Source organism: Medicago truncatula, chromosome 8, assembly GCF_003473485.1.
Source record: "Medicago truncatula cultivar Jemalong A17 chromosome 8, MtrunA17r5.0-ANR, whole genome shotgun sequence".
Classification (NCBI taxonomy): Eukaryota; Viridiplantae; Streptophyta; class Magnoliopsida; order Fabales; family Fabaceae; genus Medicago; species Medicago truncatula.
Window position 1 is genome coordinate 2,437,621 of NC_053049.1, and position 22,009 is coordinate 2,459,629.

The 22,009-nt window shown below is 31.8% G+C and overlaps 4 protein-coding genes across 8 annotated transcripts; 2 read left to right on the forward strand and 2 right to left on the reverse strand.

The window, feature by feature from the left end:
- Window positions 1–188: 188 nt before the first annotated feature.
- On the forward strand, window positions 189–4,814 carry LOC25500206 (probable polygalacturonase At3g15720). The gene is made up of 8 exons (XM_013588552.1): window positions 189–332; window positions 450–581; window positions 2,073–2,237; window positions 2,933–3,140; window positions 3,320–3,401; window positions 3,800–3,908; window positions 4,400–4,501; window positions 4,587–4,814. Exons 1-8 carry the CDS (start codon window positions 189–191, stop codon window positions 4,812–4,814), a joined length of 1,170 nt encoding a protein of 389 aa, XP_013444006.1.
- Window positions 4,815–4,994: 180 nt separating this feature from the next.
- Window positions 4,995–9,130, reverse strand: LOC25500207 (cis-3-alkyl-4-alkyloxetan-2-one decarboxylase). The gene is made up of 13 exons (XM_013588553.3): window positions 8,846–9,130; window positions 8,717–8,774; window positions 8,570–8,625; window positions 7,947–8,047; window positions 7,634–7,703; window positions 7,485–7,554; window positions 7,033–7,089; window positions 6,817–6,884; window positions 6,648–6,728; window positions 6,445–6,522; window positions 6,202–6,357; window positions 5,818–5,970; window positions 4,995–5,212 (listed from the first exon to the last, which is right to left on the reverse strand). The coding sequence occupies exons 1-13, from the start codon at window positions 9,116–9,118 to the stop codon at window positions 5,135–5,137; spliced, it is 1,299 nt and encodes a 432-aa protein (XP_013444007.2). The 5' UTR covers window positions 9,119–9,130; the 3' UTR covers window positions 4,995–5,134.
- Window positions 9,131–9,744: 614 nt separating this feature from the next.
- Window positions 9,745–14,576, forward strand: LOC25500208 (putative rRNA methyltransferase YqxC). The gene is given in 9 exon segments (XM_024773356.2): window positions 9,745–9,835; window positions 10,906–10,985; window positions 11,640–11,667; window positions 11,669–11,742; window positions 11,836–11,992; window positions 12,982–13,110; window positions 13,448–13,534; window positions 13,783–13,827; window positions 14,165–14,576. Coding segments are annotated over 8 exon segments (702 nt in total). The 5' UTR covers window positions 9,745–9,835; window positions 10,906–10,971; the 3' UTR covers window positions 14,333–14,576.
- Window positions 14,577–14,873: 297 nt separating this feature from the next.
- On the reverse strand, window positions 14,874–19,897 carry LOC25500209 (ubiquitin-like-conjugating enzyme ATG10). 5 transcript variants are annotated; one of them, XM_024773352.2, is made up of 8 exons: window positions 19,764–19,897; window positions 19,064–19,197; window positions 17,398–17,572; window positions 17,248–17,298; window positions 16,989–17,076; window positions 16,771–16,863; window positions 16,338–16,435; window positions 14,874–15,487 (listed from the first exon to the last, which is right to left on the reverse strand). In XM_024773352.2, the coding sequence occupies exons 3-8, from the start codon at window positions 17,566–17,568 to the stop codon at window positions 15,281–15,283; spliced, it is 708 nt and encodes a 235-aa protein (XP_024629120.1). In that variant the 5' UTR covers window positions 17,569–17,572; window positions 19,064–19,197; window positions 19,764–19,897; the 3' UTR covers window positions 14,874–15,280. The 5 variants fall into 5 exon arrangements, with proteins under 5 accessions (XP_024629120.1, XP_039684513.1, XP_039684512.1 ...); XM_039828579.1 differs by lacking the exons at window positions 19,064–19,197; window positions 19,764–19,897 and adding an exon at window positions 17,746–17,859 and having other exon boundaries at window positions 16,989–17,078; window positions 17,247–17,298; XM_039828578.1 differs by lacking the exons at window positions 19,064–19,197; window positions 19,764–19,897 and adding an exon at window positions 17,738–17,842 and having other exon boundaries at window positions 16,989–17,078; window positions 17,247–17,298.
- Between the last annotated feature and the right edge of the window lie 2,112 nt (window positions 19,898–22,009).

Sequence of the window (22,009 nt, forward strand, 5' to 3'; positions counted from 1 at the left end):
ATAAGGACATATTTAAAATATATTTTCCGTTTACTTTTTTTTTTCCCTGGTCCCTTATATATTAGTCGTAATAAAGTGTCTTCTATGCAATTTTCTATTCAACCCCACACCAACCACTACTTACTGCCTTCACAAATCATCATAGTAGCTCTTAACCTTCCTTCTTTTTTAAATCACCCTAAGTCATCATGCAAGGGTTCATTGCTCTTGCTTTGATTCTTGGTTTTGTTTCACCTTGTCTATGTACAAGGATGAATGTTGGAACCGAAAATGCAATTTATAATGTGATACAATATGGTGCACGTGGCGATGGCATAACTGATGATTTACAAGTAGATGTTTCTTTGAACTATTTAATTCGTTTCGTCTATTATTTAATTTGTAATTTGTATATTTTTATGAGAAACTTATGGCTTTGGTAGATTATGACTATTCTAATTGAATTGTAGGCATTTGTTAGTGCATTTAGCAGTGCGTGTAAAGCAGCAGGGATGTCAACACTAATAATACCAGCTGGAAAAAAATACATGGTGTCGAAAGCAAATTTTAGTGGTCCTTGCAGCGCCAGAGTTCTCATTCAGGTAGAGTCTCAGATCTTATTTAAGATCTATTCATTGATGTCAGTAAAATAAAACACCTATATACTTCCTCCGTCTCTATATCTATGCATCCATTTGATTTTATTTTTTTTTCTAAATGTAAATTCCTTTTTAAATTATTAGATGCATTTATTATTTTTTTTCATAAATATATCCCTAATTAATACTACTATCTTGTCTTAGTAATATGAAAAGTCAAATTTAATACACATACAAACAAAGGACAATTTCGTAATATTAACATACAAAACAGACACATTAATTACACTGACAGTTTTTCTTAAGAAATGTGAAAAAAGCAAAGGGAGTTACATTAAGGGACGGAGAGTATTAATTACATACCGATGGACAAAAGTTATATATGAATTATAATATAACTTTTTTAAGAAATTATAATATTAATTTTTTTTTACAAGAAATAATATAATATTAAGTTTTTAAAATTATATTTTATATTGAAAATATAGATATGCATCATTATTTTTCCAATGAAGTTTTTGTATTGTGAAAATATTGTATATATTATATTATATAATATATATATATATATATAAGATATTACATTTATTTTGTAAAAACAAAATTAATTTCGATGCACTGCTAGTGTAAAAAAAAATTAATTAATCACAAATCATTTTTTGTACAACTTTGAAGATAGATACAGTCAACGTTGACTATTTTTTAATATTCTATGGTAGTTTCTGATTTAAAGATTTTTTTCTCATTGTTCGTGTATTACTTGCCCTCGATTAAGTGTTTGGTGGAAACCGACTAGGTTTCGTTTGGATTGGCTTATTTTAGAGGTTATGTAAAATAATTTATGCAAATAAATAAATATTAATGTATTATTTATAAGTTTGTTAAAGTAGTTTATGAAAAAACAACTTTTGAATATACAATTTTTATTAGTAAGATCTTATGAATTAACATAAAAGCATAATTATTTGTATAAGCTCTTTTTCATAAGCTCAATCCAAGCAAGTCTTAGGCTAGATAACTTTTCTTATTTTATTTGTGTATTCTTTGTGATTTTTACCGTTTAAAAAATAAAAATGATTGATTAAAAGAATCCACGATCAATTTCGTTAAGTTAGTTTAACTTTTTAAAAAAAAATATATATTATTGATTAAAAGATATTTTCTTTACGTGTTATTATGTCCTCCCTGATGTTTTTTTCTTTATTTTTTTGGGTCAAATAGTTTAGTCGTTAGAAATCCATCATTAACGTGAAGAAACGTGATATTCGATAATGTCCCTTCTCTAACACAGCTATGTTCACGAGAATTTTTTCTTCTTATTTATTTTAACCCAATTTTAGATCATAAAAAATATTCTCAATTTTCATTCCTATATATTTTATATACATAAATGTTTTTCTAAAATTAAAATATTAATTCCTTCAAAAAAAATTAAAATATTAATGATAATTTAAAATAATTAAAATCATTAATATTTTTCCCTTTATACTGCAGCTTGAAGGGCAAATTGTCGCACCTTCTAGAGCAGCGTCGAAATCTAAGTTATATTGGATTAGTGTCAAATATGTAAACGAACTCACAATTGATGGCAATAACAAAGGAGGTTTTCATGGAGGTGGTCGTACTTGGTGGCAATGCCCAACTTGTGATCGACCTAAGGTATGATTATTATTATCATTCACTTTGTTCTATGTGAAAATTAATTTGAGGATATGTTTTCCGTTTCTAAAATTATCGATTTTTATTTTTTCATTGTCATATAAAATATGGCACTTTTGTGCCCTATAAAAAAAATTAGCACACAAATTTTTGAACACATGTTTAGACAATTATATAAAGATCATTTACAAATAAAAATATGAATTTATTAACATGGGGTGGAAAAAATATGAACTTTTTAAATATCAAAAGTTTAAGATAAAAGTAATAAAATCTAGACATAGAAGTCAAATGGTAAGCTCATTTTTTTGTCGATGAACTTGTTATAATGTTCTAACATGTTTGTAAAAAAAATATTCAAAAATGCATTGTTTTCTTCTTCTTCTTTTATGTAAAAAAATGTTTGCTAACTTAACAACACAAACTAAAAATGCGTGCGTAGAAATTTTATAAGTACGCAAAGTTGGCATTTATTTTATGGCGACATAAAATAAAAGTGTGTAGGGATGAAAAACATATTTAATCATTAATTATCATTTTTTTTAAAGGAAAAAAATGAACAGTTATAATTTTTTTTTGAACAGGCATGAACAGTTATAATTTGATTTTATATTCTACAACTTTTTATTGAGCCCTAAATTATCATTTCGAAATGATTGTGAATATCTTGTGACATAATTTTTCTGTCGGTACAGATGTTGTTTTTCCATTCCTGCAATGGTCTCAATGTTAGGAACTTGAGGATCTTGAATAGCCCAAAATCTCATGTTTCTGTTAATATGTGCAATCATTCAACATTTTCTCATATATCTATTAATTCTGCTGCTGCTAGCCCCAACACTGATGGATTTGACATTTCTCGTTCCAATAATATCTCGATAGAAAATTCTAAGATAAGATCCGGTAAGTAAAGTTTATATTAAGATTATTTTAGAAGTGTCATAGAAATTGATATGAAAAATGTGGAAAACATATTAGTATAAGTAAATGCAAAACACTATTTTTATAGCTAAGGTCATTATCCTTAAAATATTTAACATTTGGGAAAATTTAACTTGAGTTTTTTTTTTTCTTTTAAATAGGTGATGATTGTATTGCGGTTAACGGTGGCTCCTTTTTTATTAATATTACTCGGGTTACTTGCGGACCAGGCCATGGAATAAGGTTAATAAAAATTTCATCTCTAAAGTTCAATTTCACACATATACTATTTCTATTGTACCTTTGTAAAAATGAGAGCATAGAATTATAATGTGTGGGCATGTGTAGATTGAATTTGGATTAGAGAATTAATAACCTAAATTTGTATTTTAAATCTCATTTTGAAATGTCATATGAGTTTTTTTTTTTGAAATGTCAACATATGAGTTTTTTTTTTACAAACAATGTTAGCTGTTAGTATGATATACTAGTGCTTGGAGTCTGAATTCTTGACATATTTAGACTTATTTTGGTGTGCCATAATTTTATATTGTACATGTATTCATATTTTTATGAACCTTCCTTCAAAAAAAATATTTTCTATGAACCTCATAATAATGTGTGCTTTATGAATTAATCAGTATTGGCAGCCTTGGTAGAAATAGATTAAATGATAAAGTTTCCGATGTTCATATACGTAATTGTACCTTCATTGGGACTACAAATGGAGCAAGAATCAAGACGGTTCCGGTAAGTGTGACTAATTGGATTGAAATTTTGTTCATATTAAAATTTTATTCAATTTTCGTCCTTACTTTTTACAAAATCAAATCAATGTGTCTTTAGTAGTTGTGCATTATAGAGACTAAATTCAAAAATTAAAATTTTATTAGGATTTAAAATATATTTAACCCTAACGATTATATTTATGCGTTAGAAATTATGCTTGTTGACATCTACTTTTTTTTTTGTTGTAAAAAAAAATTATTATAAATTTTCACATCTACTTTGCTAATTATTATAATTTTGGAACTTTTTTATCCACTTTTCTGTTCAGATAAGTAATACATGATAAGATCACATTTTATATATATTTGCTTATACCAAATATGCTCAATCCAGATTGAGAGAGAAAAAACACTTCATTTAAATTTTGCTACTCTAAAATACTGCTATAGCCTTTATGTTCAAATTCAGCGACGCAATTTATGAGAACGCCTTCATTGTAAAATATTTTGCAGGGTGGATCAGGTTATGCAAGACAGATTACATTTGAACAAATCATCCTTAGTAATGTTAAGAACCCAATAATTATAGACCAAGGATACAAAATTAGTCCAACGGTACATATTTCACTCTACATTATTATTATATCTTGTCATTTCAACAATGGATTATTTCACTGTTGAATTTTGTTGAAATTTTTAGGATACATCTGTGAAGGTGAGTTCTGTGACATATCGAGGATTTATTGGAACTTCTGCTAGCAAGATAGCTGTTAATTTAAATTGTAGCTCCCCTGGTTGTTTCAATATTCTATTGGATCAAAATAACATTGTAGCTACTCAAGCAGGAAAAAAGACTTCATTTTTTTGTAGAAATGCTCATGGAACAGTTAGAAATACTTTTCCAAATGTCTCTTGCCTATCTAGTTAATAATGTTTTATTTTATTGGCCTCCATTATGTGGAGAAATAAAGCTAAATAAAGAGTGTATCATTAATCAAGTTGCAATGCAATTCTTGCAGAAACTTCATTTTTTGCTTGCCTTATGACATTCCCTATAGAAATTTGGATTTGAATATCTGCATTTCATAATTTTAATTGCAATATCATGTTGAATATAACAAGACAACATAAACAAAAATGTTTATAATATATGTGTTTGAATATATACTTGGCCTACACAGGTTAAATTTCAGATGTAAACTTCAAAAGTTTTAAATTGTAGTAATTTAACTACAAAAATTTATATTTTCAGTTCTTTTTTCTTATTATTCCATAAATAAGTTGTCCAAGTTCTTCGCCGCAATCTTCCTGTGCATGATGTCCAGCCTACAAAGTGCAAGAAGTTTATTGTATCATTCCCTTATGAGAATAGAAAGATGTATGAAAAGTATAATCTAAGAGTACAACCATAGTTTCCAAGCATAGTACTACTTTCGTGCAAATTTATACTAAAGAACAATTTGGTTTTTACATTCTTTTGTCTTCTAGTTTCTTAGTTTCCAAGCTATCTTAGACAACTATGTTGTATTTCAACCATTCATATGTATTCAAGTAAAAACCGAAGCTCTCAGAATCAGGATGATTGATTTCCGACATGGTATTAGAGCCTCTTTGATCTAGTACGGCAGAGCTTTATATTTCTTGCCTACCATTCTTCTGACAAAAAGTTGAATTTCCACACAAGGTACATGAGCTTGTGCATTGTCCATTTTTCAAAGCTCAGGAGGTTCTCGTGCGAAGAGAAACATTAGAGAAACGGTATGGAAGTTATCATGTGTCTTTCAGCTAACAGTCGAAGTTCTTAGGTATAGTAGCCTTACTGAAGGCAAGCAGGAAAAGAATGATACCTTTTGGCTTGTAGAAAATAAGAACTTTGAAGTGACTAAAACCGGCTTAAGACAAATATGTGAAAAGGAATCTAAAGTATTTACCTTTGGAACTTCGATAAGCTTATGGTTGGAATCTTTGCAGAAATCTTCCACTCCTTCGTAACTCAACCAGCGATCTCTCTGGCCCCAACATACGGTGGTTCGAACGTTCCAACTTTTATCCTTTAGTATTGTTTGCATATCCTCCACATACCTCTGAAGGAAATTGAAACAAACAAACACCAAATTTCTCAAATCACAGATAAATAAAAGATAATATTTTATGTTAATTACAAGCTTTTTTTTTGGCACGAGTCGAAACGACAAAACTGAATCTCAGTGGATCGTGGCACCGAGGCCACTATGCCACTTACAAACAAGGTTGGGGAAACATTTCAGGCAATGCTTTGAATTTCTATATATTTTAGGATAAAGATAAATATTCACCTTGAGGTCTTTCTTCATGGTCCTGGTAATTGCATTCAATGCAAAGCCTGAGGACCCTGATATGAGATAGGGTCTTCTATAAACCATTGCATCTTCTTCTTTCATTTTGTAGGGTCCACAGCTTGTCAGTGCTTTGTCACTGGCCCTCAATGGATCCTAATCACTCACAAGAGAATCATTCACATTAAATGGAATCTTTTGGTTGTGTATTAAACTTGAAAAATATTTATGATCATTATATACCTGTGAAAATATTTCACCTAACAGAAAGTTGCTGAATATGGACAATGTAGGTGGAAGTTTGGCATGTTGGGCTGTTAACTTATAAAATAAGAAAGAGAATTCAAGTTATTAATCATAAACTGAATGTAATTAATCACGTATTTAAACTTAATTAACCATGTCAAAATTTGTGTCAAAATTACACAACTAAAAAATAAACATACAGGTGGATTAATGAGTATCAAGTTGTTAATCTTCTCCTGGTGTTTGCTGGCATACTTAACGACAACTGGTGCAAAATATCCCTGCAAACAAACAAGACTAAGGCTATGTCAAAGAAGAGATTACTTTAACTAGTAGATCCATGATTCTTATTAGCAAATGGAAACTTACTTGAACAACAAGTGAGACTTTGGTAACAGCTAACTCATCAATAAGTGACTCCAATGATGACACATATTCTGCATGGTAGAAGAAAAATAAATCATTTCAGTTTCTCATGATTCTTTCATATTTTCTTTTTCAAAACTAAGAAACCTTAGTAAACAAAATAGATTCTAGAGGTGTAGAATTTTTTTTCACTATGAAACGAAACACACAAGCAATTACCATCAAGGGTGTAGTCAAACCCATATTTGGGTTGAGGCTTATCAGAAAACCCAAATCCTGAAATAGAAAAAGAAAATGGAGTGAAAAATTAAACTCATCACTCACAAACTGAACCACAGCTCTACTAACTTTGAGGTAAATGAAAGCTTAATAACCAAGGAAACTATAGTATCCCAAAAATAACATTAACAAACTAAAGTTGGCCCTCAATATCTGTTCTGAAAGATTTCATTCACTGAAAGTATTCTACAAAATTCTATGCTTCTAAAGGCATCCATTAATTTGGTTTATATCAATTAAAAGCCATAAAGTAAGCATTGACACAAAGCATAGTTGAATATGTCACAAAACATAACTCCAACAAATAAAATAGAACAAGTTATTCTCTCAAAAAAAAAAACAAATAGAACAAGTTATAGTATATATATCCAATAACAACATTATGATCTTACCTAGCCAATCAAATGTTACGGCACGATAGTCCTTGGAGAGTACCGGAAGAACTTTGCGATAAGAATATGCCTATGCAGCAACATAGAAATCATGTTAATTGTGATTGATCATATATTAATATGCCTAGGGAGAAACAAATGAAACTCACTTGTGAAGGGAAACCATGGATTAATATCACTGAAGGATTATCAACACTTCCGCGTTCAACACAAAACCATCTATTGAATAAAATCATATTTGCATAATATAATTCAATTAGTAACTTAGGAATAAAGTAAAGTGCAGAAGCTAAAACTGACTCTTAATTAAGTCTTTTAACATTACATATTAGTGTCAAGTTTAACTTCAACTGAGATAATAACCGCAATTTTTCCTATGTCAATTTTTTCTTAATTTGTTATGTGTTCTTCTAATTTGACGATAGAAAATCATTGAAATAATGATACATTTAGTTTAATTACCTGAAACGATCGCCGGTAGCTTGAGAACTAGTACCCATTGTTAGCCCAAAAATTGGATCTTTTGCTTTTTCACCAGTTCCAGGAATTGAATAGGCTTTAACCTAATCATATCAACAAAAAAATTGGAAAAAAAAATCATATAATAGTATTCAAAATTGCAACATTCTAACCTCAACTTAATGAAGTTCAAATAATGAAAGGAATTACATTCTCTGTATCATAGTGTTGTTACTTTACACTTCTCAATCAATTTGCTCATGCTTTATCATAATATATTTTTCAAAGTAATAAAAAATATACTATACTTCATCATTTGAATATATAAAGTGAATTCTTAGTTCTATATCATTCCAGTCTACAAGCATTATCACTTAGGTCCTTGGAAAGATTTTGTCACCAGGTTAGTGCCACAATCACAAGCATGCTAACAAAAAAATTTCAAGGCAAAAAAAGTGTCACATTGCTACTAGACATGAGTCAAACCCCTTCTAACTATTGTTCAAGATAACTCGAGTTCAAATTCTAGCTAAAACAATTGTTAACTCGAGTTCAAATCCTAGCTAAAACAATTGTTGGTCAAACTTTTGATAGCAAATAAGAAATGGATGAAAAATGATGATTACCATTTTCCCTTGCTTAAACCATTCATCACTTGGATTAGGTCCATCTGAATATTTTCCTGTTAGAAGATTCCAATAATATCTCAGAATTACAGAAAAGTACTTTATCCAACAAATCTATGATCCAAAAAAGAGTTGCTAGGTACCAACCTCCACTGAAAGAGAAACCATCACCAACAGAAATAGGAGCATCCAGAAGATAATCATCCTGCAGCATTGGAAACAAAGTATCAAGAGGTAAAGCTGATAAATACAAGCCATTAACACTAAGACACAAACTTTGTCTCCATTTGAAGTACTACAGTTCAGCTTCAGTGTCTTCCTTGAAGGGAAACGCTTTGTGGAACAAGATTGAAGGTGAGAATGGAAGTAACAAGAAGAAGAAGCATGAAAAGCTTGAATGGTCATTGCATGAAAGAAGAAGCAGTGGTTGGATAGTGAAGAGGGAAAAAAGTAAAGTAGCTTAAGAGCTAACAGAACAGAAAAACCGTTAGTTAGTACTTTTGATGCCAACTTAGGAAGGAAAAGAAACATATGATGTTTTTTGTCCATTTGGAATGGATAGGGATTCTCTGGTCTCAAAATTGCTTACAAATACTAACTTGTAAATTTCAAAATAAGAAAAATGAGACCAATTTGCAAATTTTAAAAATTTATAGGGGCTAAGTTGCAAAGTCCTAAGAATTAAATTAAAATAGACTAATGTCTAAACTTTTGAAATATATACAAAAACTGAAATACACTCTTAGGAGGTGTGAGTATCAAAATAAGGGGGTGTGAAATAGAATTAGCAGCAAGAAAGAGCTTTGAATGAGAAGCCCCAAAACCCATCTTGTTCATATCCTATCTATCAAAAAACAGTTCGTTCGTTCTGTTTTTGTTGAGAATTCAGTCAGAAATGGCGTTACAGTTTGTGAAGCAGAACCAGTTACGAGGTTTACAAAGCGAGACAACCTTAACTTTCTTTTCTTTGTTACGAAATCTTGAACTCCCAGGAACAGGTTCTGTCTCTCTCATATTTCCATTCTGTTTTTTTTTCCTCAATAAACCCTCAAATAAATATTATTATTTGCCAAAAAAAAACCAATTTTTTATGTTGTTTACTCTATATTGAACTGTGTGTTGTGCATTGAAACATTGTTGTTGATGTTGTTGTTTTTCATGGAAATTGATTTTAGTGAGATGGGTGAGTGGTCAAATACCAGGTAGAAGAGGTTCCTTTAGAAGCTATGCTACTGCAAAACCAGAAAAGATTATACCAATCAAGAAGTAAGATTTCATTGTTTCTTCAAAGCTCGTCATTGAGTATCTTCATTACTATGTAATATTTTTATTATTGCGTCGTTGGTCGAATCAAAATCATATGATGATATGTCATGTATGTTATCAGCTTTGTCAATAGCAGATATAGTAGAAAATTGCAGTTTGTTAAAATTTTGCTACACTATAGAGTTTTAGTACCGTATATGCACTATTACTTTGTACCTATGAAGCACCTCGGATTGTGTCCCGGTATCGGACACGTGTCGTGTCCGACACAGACACGACACCGACACTTGTAATTACACTAAATTATGTGATTTTTTCAAATTATTAGGTGTGTCGACGTGTCGGTATCCGTGTCGTGTCCAGTGTCCGTGTCCGTATCCATGCTTCATAGCTTTGTACTAAAGAATGTATCGTTCAACAATAGTGAATTGTACGAGTTCCGCAACGCAATAGTGCTGCTATAATTGGTGGCAATGCTGCCATTCTTGAATTTTTTTATTGGCTTGGTGGTAATGGTAACATTATGTCATGGTAGTAGTGCTTTGGGTGAGGATAATGATATACCTTTCAAGTCAAGAGCATGAAAAGTTCTGCATTTTATTGTTGAAGGATGATAAATCACTGTATATTCAAAAAGATTTTTTTTTACCTCAGGGTCTTTGAACAAGCCAGTTTAAATGACTATTGATATGTTTTTTAAACATTTTAGATGTTTAAATTTAATGCTTTACGGGCATCTATTTTTACAGAGACCGTTTTAGATATGTTTAAGGCTTAACACAGAGGAATTACACTGTATAGCAGGCATTTAACTAGTACATTAAGGGTTAAGCTTTTTGCATTATTCTCTTGAAGGAAAAAAGGAAGTTCAATCTTATTAAATGTGCAATTTTAGGTTCTATTGTCAATTTGTCAGAGAGAAAGTCCAAAGTCACACACTTATTTAACACGTGGAGTATTCCATCATTCAATTTGTTCCTTCTACTAATTAATCATTCACCACTCCCTTTGAAAGAAAATTACTGATAACACTGAACTACTTTGTTTATTTTTGTGCATTCGCCTTTTAGGAAAAAGAGACTTGATGAAGTATGCCTTGAACAATATCAGCAATATAGTAGATCCATCATCCAGTCATGGATTTTGCAAGGTAACTCATTTTACTTTTTTATTTCCAATTTAGTATGTAGATATTGTCTTGAGCTCGCATTGATTATAGTAAGGTCATTCCTGTTGTTGATATGCAAAGAAATTGAACAGTGTCTGCATTCTTGAACTGATTTCATTGTCGTTTTACTTTTGTTTTTCTATTTGTGAGGATTTCTTATCTTCCTGATTGTATTCTCTCTCTTTTTTTTCATATTTATCATAACATATTTATTTGATGATAAATGTTTTCACACCCTTGTATCCTCTTTTGTTGCTGAATTAACAATGCTAGCTGCTACTGTCAAATAATAGTAATGTTATCGTCTATTGCATGTTCTCTTTTGTGGTTAGAAAACGTTAGAGATCATGATCTAGCCTGTGGGAGCTAGAGTATTGGGATCTTGAGGGGAAAAATAATGTTTATTGACATTTCTACTGTTAGTCATTTGACCAAATCTTCCAAATTAGTGAAATCAACGTTGAGGCTGTTAGCTTGAGGTTATATATAAAACACAATTCAAAATACTACATAATATTTAGAACCATATTTTTTTCTCCATGATTATCTTCATGCTGTATATAATCATTTCTGGATCCAATACACTCCATTTGTATGTATGTGAATAGTTATATAATCACAACATATGTAATGCAGGAAAGGTATATGTGAATGGGAAGAGAATATATAAAGCTGGTACACCTGTGTCTGACAAATCTGTTGTGGAGATAAAAGCTGAAGTTCCCAAATATGTATGTAGGTGAAGTCACCAATCTCTGTTTGCTTGAAATGATATCTCAACGGCAACTTTGATGAAACTGCATTGTTGTTTGGATTTTTTATATCGACACAGAGCTGGACATAAGTTGGAAGGTGCCATTGAACAGCTCGGTGTTGATGTTGCTGGTAAAGTGGCTCTTGATTCTGGGCTGTCAACTGGAGGATTTACTGACTGCTTACTTCAGTATGGTGCATCACATGTTTATGGCGTTGATGTAGGTTACGGACAGGTAACTTATTAAACATTACTTTATTTTTTGGGTTACTCTGGATGTGCAACATATATAGTTATGCCTTAAAGGCTTAAAGTTATTCAGTGCTTTACTTTTTGTTTCATTGTCCTTTTATTTGGGATTAAGTACTTTACGTAGACTTTCTTCTGGTTTCTTGCATTTATATGGAATAGTATATATAAACGCACATCTCTATAGAGATATCAGAAGTTGAAGGTGGTAAAATTGTCTTTCTCAAAACATGTGTATTATTAATCCTGTGAGTAGGACTGGTTGCCTTAATATATTATCATTAAATTATTCTTAATATCAATTCATAAATTTCCAGAATTTCTAGCCATAAATTTCTCCTTTGAAAGTTTTTTGGGATTCTCTTTTAAAGATTTTTACTTTTAACGGCCAAACACCTTATTGTTGCAGAATGCAGATGCAAATAAAAACCAAATGTAGTGTTTCAGCAGTTAAATAATATGCGCATATAGAGATTGTTTATTAATAACATATTTCATGTTTTTTTATGGTTAAGGGGATTAGTTGTTACTCTAGACTTCCTGCTGAATCAATATGATCTATTTGATAAAACATACAGGGAAAAGATTTTTATTTCATTGAAATGTAATCTGCAGAGGTGTTACTTTTGAGTAAAATAAAGCATATATTCTACTCTACGTATACGGTTCATTGTTCATACCATATATATATATATATAAATAGACACACACACACACACACTTTGGAATATGAGGTTCTTTTAAACTTCTACAGTAATGTCTTTAAAATAATTTGGGAACTTTTTTGCTAGTTCAGTGAACTCAACTAAATAATATATCTTACTTTAGAGTTCTATTGAGTCTGTTTCATATTTTTTTAGACGATTTGATATTCTATTATCTTTTTGTTACAGTGTTTCCCTAATTATATTGCTTTATTGAACATCTGCAGTTGTTCAGTGATTCTCTAATAGTAATGATTGTTAACTTATCTAGGTAGCAGACAAAATTCAAAGAGATGAACGTGTAACTATTATAGAGCGGACAAATTTAAGATATATCAAAGAACTCCCACAAAATGTTGATTTGGTGACCCTAGATCTCTCATTCATCTCTATTCTAACGGTACGCTCTTTAATCAGGTTAAACATAGTCATATACTCATGTTCGCTTGTGAATCTTTTCTCCTGATCTGTGCATAACACATGAGACGTTTATGAAAATTGTATTGGACTTGCCAACTTAAACATCACTAGTCCATTTACAATCTTATTCATTTTTGGATATTATATTATATATTTAATATTTAACAAGTTCAATGTTTTACAATTGGTCATTAAGCAACTAGAGAAAGATAATGAGAGGAAACACTTGAGATTATTTTCATAATCTGAGTTACCTGTCTGTATCAATTATAATTTGCCTTCCTAATCAACTAAATATTCTTATATTCTGTTAACAGGTCATGCCTGCTGTGGTAAATGTTATGAAGGAAGATGCTGCATTAGTGACCTTGGTTAAACCACAATTTGAAGCTCGGAGATCTCAAGTAAAGAATATGAATCACATTATGTCTTTTTTTGTTTGTTTTGATATTCCAGTGCTAATATACAGTTAAATACTACCTACTTGGTCTATATGTTATCATTAAAATGGAGTCGGTATAAATATATTATCTATTTCGATGCAAGCAGGATTTTTTTAATTATAAAATAATCATCACTTCATCTCCGTTTCCTGAAAATAAAGAGGAAACTAAATATCATGTCTAAATTTGCAATTCCATTGTCTGTGCAGGTAGGAAAGGGAGGGATAGTGAAAGATCCTGCTGTCCATCAAGAGGTGGGTGGTATTTTGCTATCTGAACTTGTTTGTTGTCAACTTGTTCCAAAAATCATTTGGTGAAATAAAACTAATTACTACCTCCGTTCCTTTTTATAAGCACCATTTTGCGCTCTACAACATTGACTTATAATTAGGGACAGAGGTAGCAATGACAAGTGATATGTGTCTTGCCTTCAACTTTTCCCTCTTTAAAATCCAATTAAGTTGAAACAATGCTTCACACCTTGTATAATGGTTTCTGCTTTTGGCGTTTTAAGCAAGGCTCTCAGATTGTCCTACAAAGGGTATGGAAAACTTTGCTAAGCTAAAAATGTGATTGATTTCTGCAATTCAGGTTCTCGAGAAGATTACAAAGGGAGTGGAGAGTTTTGGTTTCTGCAGCAAAGGTTGGATTGAGTCTCCTCTCAAAGGTGCCGAGGGTAATACAGAATTCCTTGTTCACTTCACCAGAATCCATAACAAAGGTGTTGAAAATCATGAAGAAATTAGTGAAGAAATTTAGCTTGATGATGCATTTCTTCAACCTTCAGAGAAGATTGTTCTTTTGGAAGATGTAGCAGGTGGGAGAGATGTATTCCTGTATAGTAATGAGTTGTTGGTGCCATTGAACGGTAGTGGTGAATTTTTGTATGTACCATTAAACCAAATGACTCATTATTAGTTAAAGAAAGCAATGTTGAATTTTGGATTTTTGAAATTTGATTTCAACCATATCATCATGATTTGATAGCCGAATATTTGCTCGATTTCGTTCTTGTTTGTAGTTGTTGTATTAAAATTCTTTTAAACTTTCCCTCGTCTATGTTCAAAGGAAAAACTGTTGAGAGCTTGGCTCATACTGCAGAATGTGTTATAAGTGCAATTTTAATTGAAAGATCTTTTTTCTTTTTTGGTACAATAATTGAAAGATATTTAATACATAAAGGAATCTCAAATGTAAATACACAAAAGGAAAATTGCTTGAATTCAATTAAATGTGCAAAACCAAAGGTATTTAAGGTATAAAAAAACAGCTAATATACATTATGTTCTTTAGAATGATGTGTTGAACCAATCTGCATTTAATTGAGAAATATACAAAGATACCAATGGTATCAAAAGGAGCTAATATGAAAGGATTTCTAAGAATATATTACAGATGTGTTGAACTAAGCTGCATTTAATTGTATATAGATATCCTTTCAAAAAAATATATGTATACAGATATGACAAACGTTAATATTTCATGCAAATGTAGAAGGGTGAGTGAACATTCCAATCATTTCTAATCGAAACATGTCTTGAACTCAACTTCGCAAGTTTTTCTCCAGCAACTTTCTACCATTTACAACTGCAAACACACCCCTTCCTTCCTCCATCACATCTAATGTTAGGACAACATAAATCGGTTGCAAAGAAGTTTTTTCTTAGTTCCGTAATTTCATTTTAGATTAAGCACGTGTATGAACGTCTAAGAATCATTTGAAACTACGTTGTCCAGAATTGCCAGAGGAGTTTTAAGGCCAACGACTTGCCCTACAACTGAGAACCAAGAAACAAGATATTGTTCAATGAAGTTTTTATTCAAAGATGTATCACCATGGAAGAGTAGTTTCATCCATTCGCTCGTCCCACAAGGATGTAACTTGTACCATGGCCTGTTCAAATATGGGTGTTCCTGCAAGATATAAAATTGAAACCATTTAGTTTAATGTATAGAAGAATGGTTATAATAATAAACTACCTGATGATAAGGTGTGAAGATTAATTGTGGTTTTCTTTTAATATAAAATTTGGTTACTTAAGCGAAAATGTTTTTCTTTTCTAACTTCCACCTATATCAAATGACACTTCTATGGTGTTGAAGTTCAACTGATAGAGCTTTAAAGACGCATCTTATCCCTTTATTTCTGCATTTTTCATTCCATATGTATTCATATAACCCATTTCATTAGATAAAAACAAACAAAAGCAAGGATCGGGTTGGCTAAATTTCTATGTACTTGTTCATTATATTTCATAATTATCAGTATCTTACAAAATATGTGAGTTACATATGTTGCGCTTCGATATGAAAGTGAACGCAATCGAGATAATCATACCAATCCTCAATGTGTATTTATTCTTATATTGAACTCTGTATGGCAGCTCTTTTCTAATTATAATCTCTTATGATGAATCATGATTCATTCTACCAGCCATTCTTTTTGTCAACTCTATGGCCAGTCACTTCCTGTTATCATTTGATTTATGACTTTAATCTTCAATTATTTTGAGACTAGTAGATGATATATTAGCTTATAGGTTTGCTATATCGCTTTTCTTACTTTAAAATGTCATATTTTTATTGGTAATGTATCTTACTATTCATAATAAGTTCGATTCACAATTTGAATCTATATTTGATAACCATATCCAACAGTAACAAAACTATTAGTATAACACTCATTTAAATTTATAAGTAAACAAAAAATAGTTAAAACATAGGCATTTAAAGAAAAGGAAAAATATTGAAACAGGTTACTTACATCTTGAGTTATAAATGTCCATTTGGATTCTAATAGCAACTCTGCAGAATGTCCAGGAAGGTCCTTTTCAATTTCACTGATTGGCAAAGGTTGTCCATCTACATAATCAAACAGTATCAGTATCAAACATATTGATCATCATTTATGTGATTCAAGCAAGAAACTAATTTAGCATATAGTCATTAGATATGAACAGAATATTTAAATCTAAGTCTTTAAATCATTGATATTAAAGAAATAAAGCACTTCTAGTATCTAGATTCAATAGCATAAATGGTGTAATAGGATCAGAGGATCACTTCGAACAATCTAGGTTCCAATCAAAGAACCATAATGAAATCTTTGTTATAGAACTTGATTGTTTTTATTATATTTACATATTCATTGAGCTATTTATCATAAACAAATTCCACAGATAGAAAAGTGAACATACCACTATGGTATGAACGGAAGTACAACACTGGAACTCTATATGAAGGACTGTAGACAATGTGAAAATCATAGTAATTTACTTCATGCTCTGGACCTAGTAGGAAGGAACAAATGCATTAAGCAAGTAGTTTGATAAGGAAAAGTACTGAAACTGCAGAGAATTCAGATTTATGGTATGGGATAAAGTAAATTAGTTTAGGACTACCAATTTGGCCATACAAACTAAAGTTGCATCATCAAAGGGCTCTTCTGTTCGTGAGATGATGCTCTCTGCTTTGCATGTCAGACTTATGTCACTCTCTTCTTCCTGTAATGAAGATTACAATTCAATAAGTACCATAAACTTCACTCTAACTTTGAGAAAAGCTACACTTTGAAACATAAATAAAATCAGTGGCATTGTAGTTTCGTCAACTTCATTGTGATTCCAAACATGCACGTCCATAAAAATTAGTTTTACACTAAATTGCTGACAGACCTCGCTTGATTTGACAAGGCACACATTCTCAAGGGATAAGTATCCTTCAACCTGGCAAAGGGAGAGACATGCAGATAAAAAAGATTCAGAACAGTTGCTAAGCATGGAGACAAGGCAGTGGATTTTATAGCCTTATGACAAGGGAGTCACCTTAGGAGGACCCAAATGATGTTTCGGAATAGCGGTCCATAACCATGGAGGAAAGGAAGGATTGAACATTTTCCACTTGTCAGAAAATGTAGAAGCAGAAAGGGAAAAATCATTTACAGAGATAGTCCCATCCCAACGGATTTTGTCCTTGGCGGCATCTTTGAAATCCATATCCCTAAAAAACGGAGACACGTTTATAAACAAAACTAAGAAGCTCAAATACTCCAAAAATTGTGTAGGTAATGTTTTAAAACTTGAATCCACGTCAAACCAGCAAGACTTCCAAGTTATGGTTCTACTAATTTATTTTGTTCAAACTAGGATAAATCTGTGGTCATACCACTTAACTGAACTATAGACAATGTCGGTTCATTGTTCAATCAGTTGATCCGTCCAGATTGGTTTTTAAAACATTGAACGTATGCTCACCAACATTTACACACATCTCAAACCACGACTGAGTTGTCGTCATACCACTTAAATAAGTGAACCGTGGACAATGTCAATTCATGGTTCAACCAGTTGGTTTCAAAAACAGTGAGGCTAAGTGCGCCTCTAGTATTGCTCCAAAAGCCCCTCACCAACCATAAGCTATCTTTCGGTAATTCAAGTTGGCATTCAAGTAGACATCTTTCTCAGTTTATCCCAATACCTGTCATATACACTTCCTCAAATCCAAATTTCATTCAAGTTGTAAGTAAGCCCCACCGCCCCTGTTAGATATTTCCTAACCAACTAAGTTTAGGACTTAACCCTTCATTTTTAATAATTGTTTATTTATGTTTATTACTTTTAGGACTTAGCCATTGATGTTTAATGGTTTATTATTACTTAGATCTCTAAGCCATTACTTTCATTTCTTGAAATCAATGTATCCCAAGATCTGTATCACCATTAATCCAGTATAGTATTAAGTATAGTTTTAGGATTATTAGTCATCAAGTGAACACTCTAATAGGCTCTTCATTTCTCAAATCTAATGATGGGGGTACATTTCTCAAATAATATGTTTCTAATTGACATATTCATATCACAGTACCTATGATCTATCATTTGCAACACACACGGTGAAAAGCTTTAACCTTTTTCATTTTTTAAAATCAATGTATCCAAAATAATTTTATGTATGATACCAGTATTGTATTAACTTAAATTTTAGGATTATGAGTCATCAAATGAACATTCTGAGTAGTTGTTCATTTTTGTGATTAATGCTGAATCCGAAATCTGATGATGGGGTACAATCTTCAATAAAATTGATTTGAATCAACATTATAGAATATTATAAACTCAAAATCATATAGAAATGAAAGAAAAAAGAAAAAATGTGAGTATGTATTGTAAATGTAGAGTCCAGATGTAGCTCAAATAATAATAAGAGTATTATTGGGCAACGATGAACACCTAATGAAAGAGATGCATCAGAGAAAGTGGGAAACCCCAAATTCATCTGAAACAATCTCTCTCAGGTTAATTTACCAGCCATGTAACGGTCTCTACCAACATAAACACGGTAGATACCTGACTATATGTCTGGTTTTCAAATGCAACAACAACAAATCATATAAATTAAAAACAAGTTGAATTCAAAAAATAAATAGTGAAAGATGCAAATCTAAATCCAATCAATGAAGAACGCTAAAATGAAATGCAAAGAGAGACGAACCCTAGATAGATTTGTTAATGAAATTCTGCACTCCAAAGCTCCTTTTTTATAGCACTGGTTCGGTTGAAGAGTGATGACGGAACTGGAATTAGGGTTTACAATGTATCACATTGGGCCTTGGGCCTTTTTATCTGCTATAGAAGAAAGTAGAAAATTGTTATCTATACCCCCAATAATTATTTACGTGGCAAATATGAAACCAATGGTTGAGATTAAAAAGCTTAAAAAAAGCATTTGTTTACTGGAAAATACAACACGAACTCCTTCTTCATCTCCTAAAAAACCACCAGGCACCGTCATCCCAATTCCCTCTTTCTCTTTTCATTCTTTTCTGTTGTTTCAATGTTCTCATTTCTTACATTTTTATTGTGTATTGTAGTTTTAAGAAGACTGGGTGTGAAAGGTGTTGAGATACGAAAACCATAACAACTTCTCACCATTAATTCCCTTATCATCCCTGGTGGTGAAAGCACCACTATGGCTAAAAGCGCTGAATATTTCAACCTGGTATAAATACACACAACTTATTTACGGCGTAAATAATCAATTTACGCCGTCGGTGAGGGGACGGTGTTGGCGCCGACATGAAGAAGAGGAATAGACAGCGACAGTGATGAGGAGAGAAGCAGAACAAAGAGAAACATAAGAAAGAGTGTTTTAATTGATTGATGTTGTAAAGATAATGAAGATGATGACTGACCCGGAGAGCCGGCGACGGATGGGCGGCTGGGTGGAGGTTGACGATGATATGGGAGAAAAGGGAGAAGAGCGGCGGTCGTGTGTAAAGGGAGAAGAGGGAGAGTCTTGGAAAATACTTGGGTGACATAGAATTGGGTGACATTGTTGACATTGGCCAATCACAATGCCACAATGCTTGTGTTTCTCTCCCAACTCTATGTCACCCAAGTGCTATCCGAGTCTCAATACAATGTATTACTTGTTGAGGAATGCCAGGGACAGACTCCCTAACACACTCCTTTTGACACACTCTCCCTCATTGGTCCACGTCATCCACTCTTTTCTACACATGACCTGATTACCGGTTACTCAAGTTCATTGCAATTTATTATATTTATTTACTTTTATTTAATTAACTTTTAATTACTGGGTTTTGAAACGTCACCGTCATCTACACAAAGCTCTCTCTTTCCTTAACCCTTCTTCCATTCAAACGACCTTCATTCGGCCATGAATCATGATTCATCCAACAAAAAAAAAAGCAATGTCGAAAAATATAATTTGAAGAGATAATTGCCTATTTCGTTCATTGATGAGATTTGTGAATGCTTCTTTTATTTATGAGAGTATTTTCTAAATCTTGTGAATACTGATGCTTTGTGAATACTTTGCTCCCTCATTGATGAGATTTGTGAATACTTTGCTTCCTTTCATTGATGAGAGTATTTTCTAAATCTTGTGGATGCTTCTTTCATTGATGAGATTTGATTGTGGCTCAGATCTTTGCCCATTCCGTTTTGATTTTGGGTTCGAGATTTTTTCCTTGTTTATGTTATAGCCATTGATGGTATTGAAAATGTTTGTTTGGATTCTTCTTTTTCACTCTGAATCTCTGATCCATGAAAAACTGATGATGGTTGTAGTGGCAACGACTTGTTTGCTAGCATAAAAAAAAAAAAAAATTTAAAAGAACAATTAGACTAACAGGTTGAAGCGGTACCAAGTCTGGGGTTTTAAAAATGTGATGACGTGGATCAATGAGAGAGAGTGTGTCAAAAGGGGTGTGTTAGGGAGTGTGTTCCTAGCATTCCTCGTTCACGGTATAAATTGGGAGCATCTGAGATAGTGAAACATTAAAAAAAAATATATATATAAAAAAAATATCTGGTGATGTAGTTAATGAATTGAGATAGTGAAAGAATAAAATAATATATATGTTAATGGTTGCGGTTTTGAGGAAAACACCTATCATTTATTTTTGGAATGCAACATCTTTGGGTGCATTTGGTTATTGATTACGCAATAGATGAGTATTCAACCAGTGTACATTTCACATTTGTCCGATCACATGTGGTGTTTTAGCACATTGGGCGGGGGTTGTCCAAAAAAAACTGTTATTATTTTCATTCTATTTGGCTTGCTTGTATTTGGAAACGAAAGGGAAAAAATAATTGTTGTTTTCAACAAAATGTGTGTTGATTGAGCATTTAATTGATAAAACTAAATTGTTATCCTTTTGGTGTCAAAGAGCAAAACATCAAAGTTTAACATTTGATCTTGATCATTGGTAGATTAATCCTATGTTGTATGTTCTTTGAGTTTTTGCATGCACTTCCTGTGTTGTAGAAATTTGGGTAAATACCTCTTTTCATTCCTGTAATATTAGCGAATTTCGATTTTAGTTCTTGTAAAATAAAAGATTTAGATTTTGTCCCTGTAATTTCGGATTCTTCTACTTTTGATCCCTCCTTTCATCACGTCAGCAGAATCTGCATAAATTACGTCCCTGTAATTTCAGATTCCTCCTACTTTTGGTCCCTGTAATTTCAAATTCCTCCACTTTTAGTCCCTCATTTTACATGCCATGTATGCAGATTCGGCTGATGTGGTGGAATGAGGAACCAAAAGTGGAAGAATCTGAAATTATAGGGACAAAATTTAAATCTTTTTTTTTTACAGGGCCTAAAACTAGAATTCGCTAATATTACGAGGACGAAAAGAGATATTTACCCTAGAAATTTTATATGAGATTAATATATTTCATTTTCTCTTGTTCAAAAAAAATACCAATATCTCAGTTCTTTCTTATCACAAAAACATCAACGTCCGTACTTAAGTTTTGATTTCAAATTATCCTTGTTATTCTCTATTGAAATTATTACTCAGAATAAATCAATGTATTCGAATTTAAATTTTGATTTGAAATTCTTCTCTATTGAATTTTTTTCAAAGAGATATTGGTTGCACGGATCTTTGACAATAAGTAAA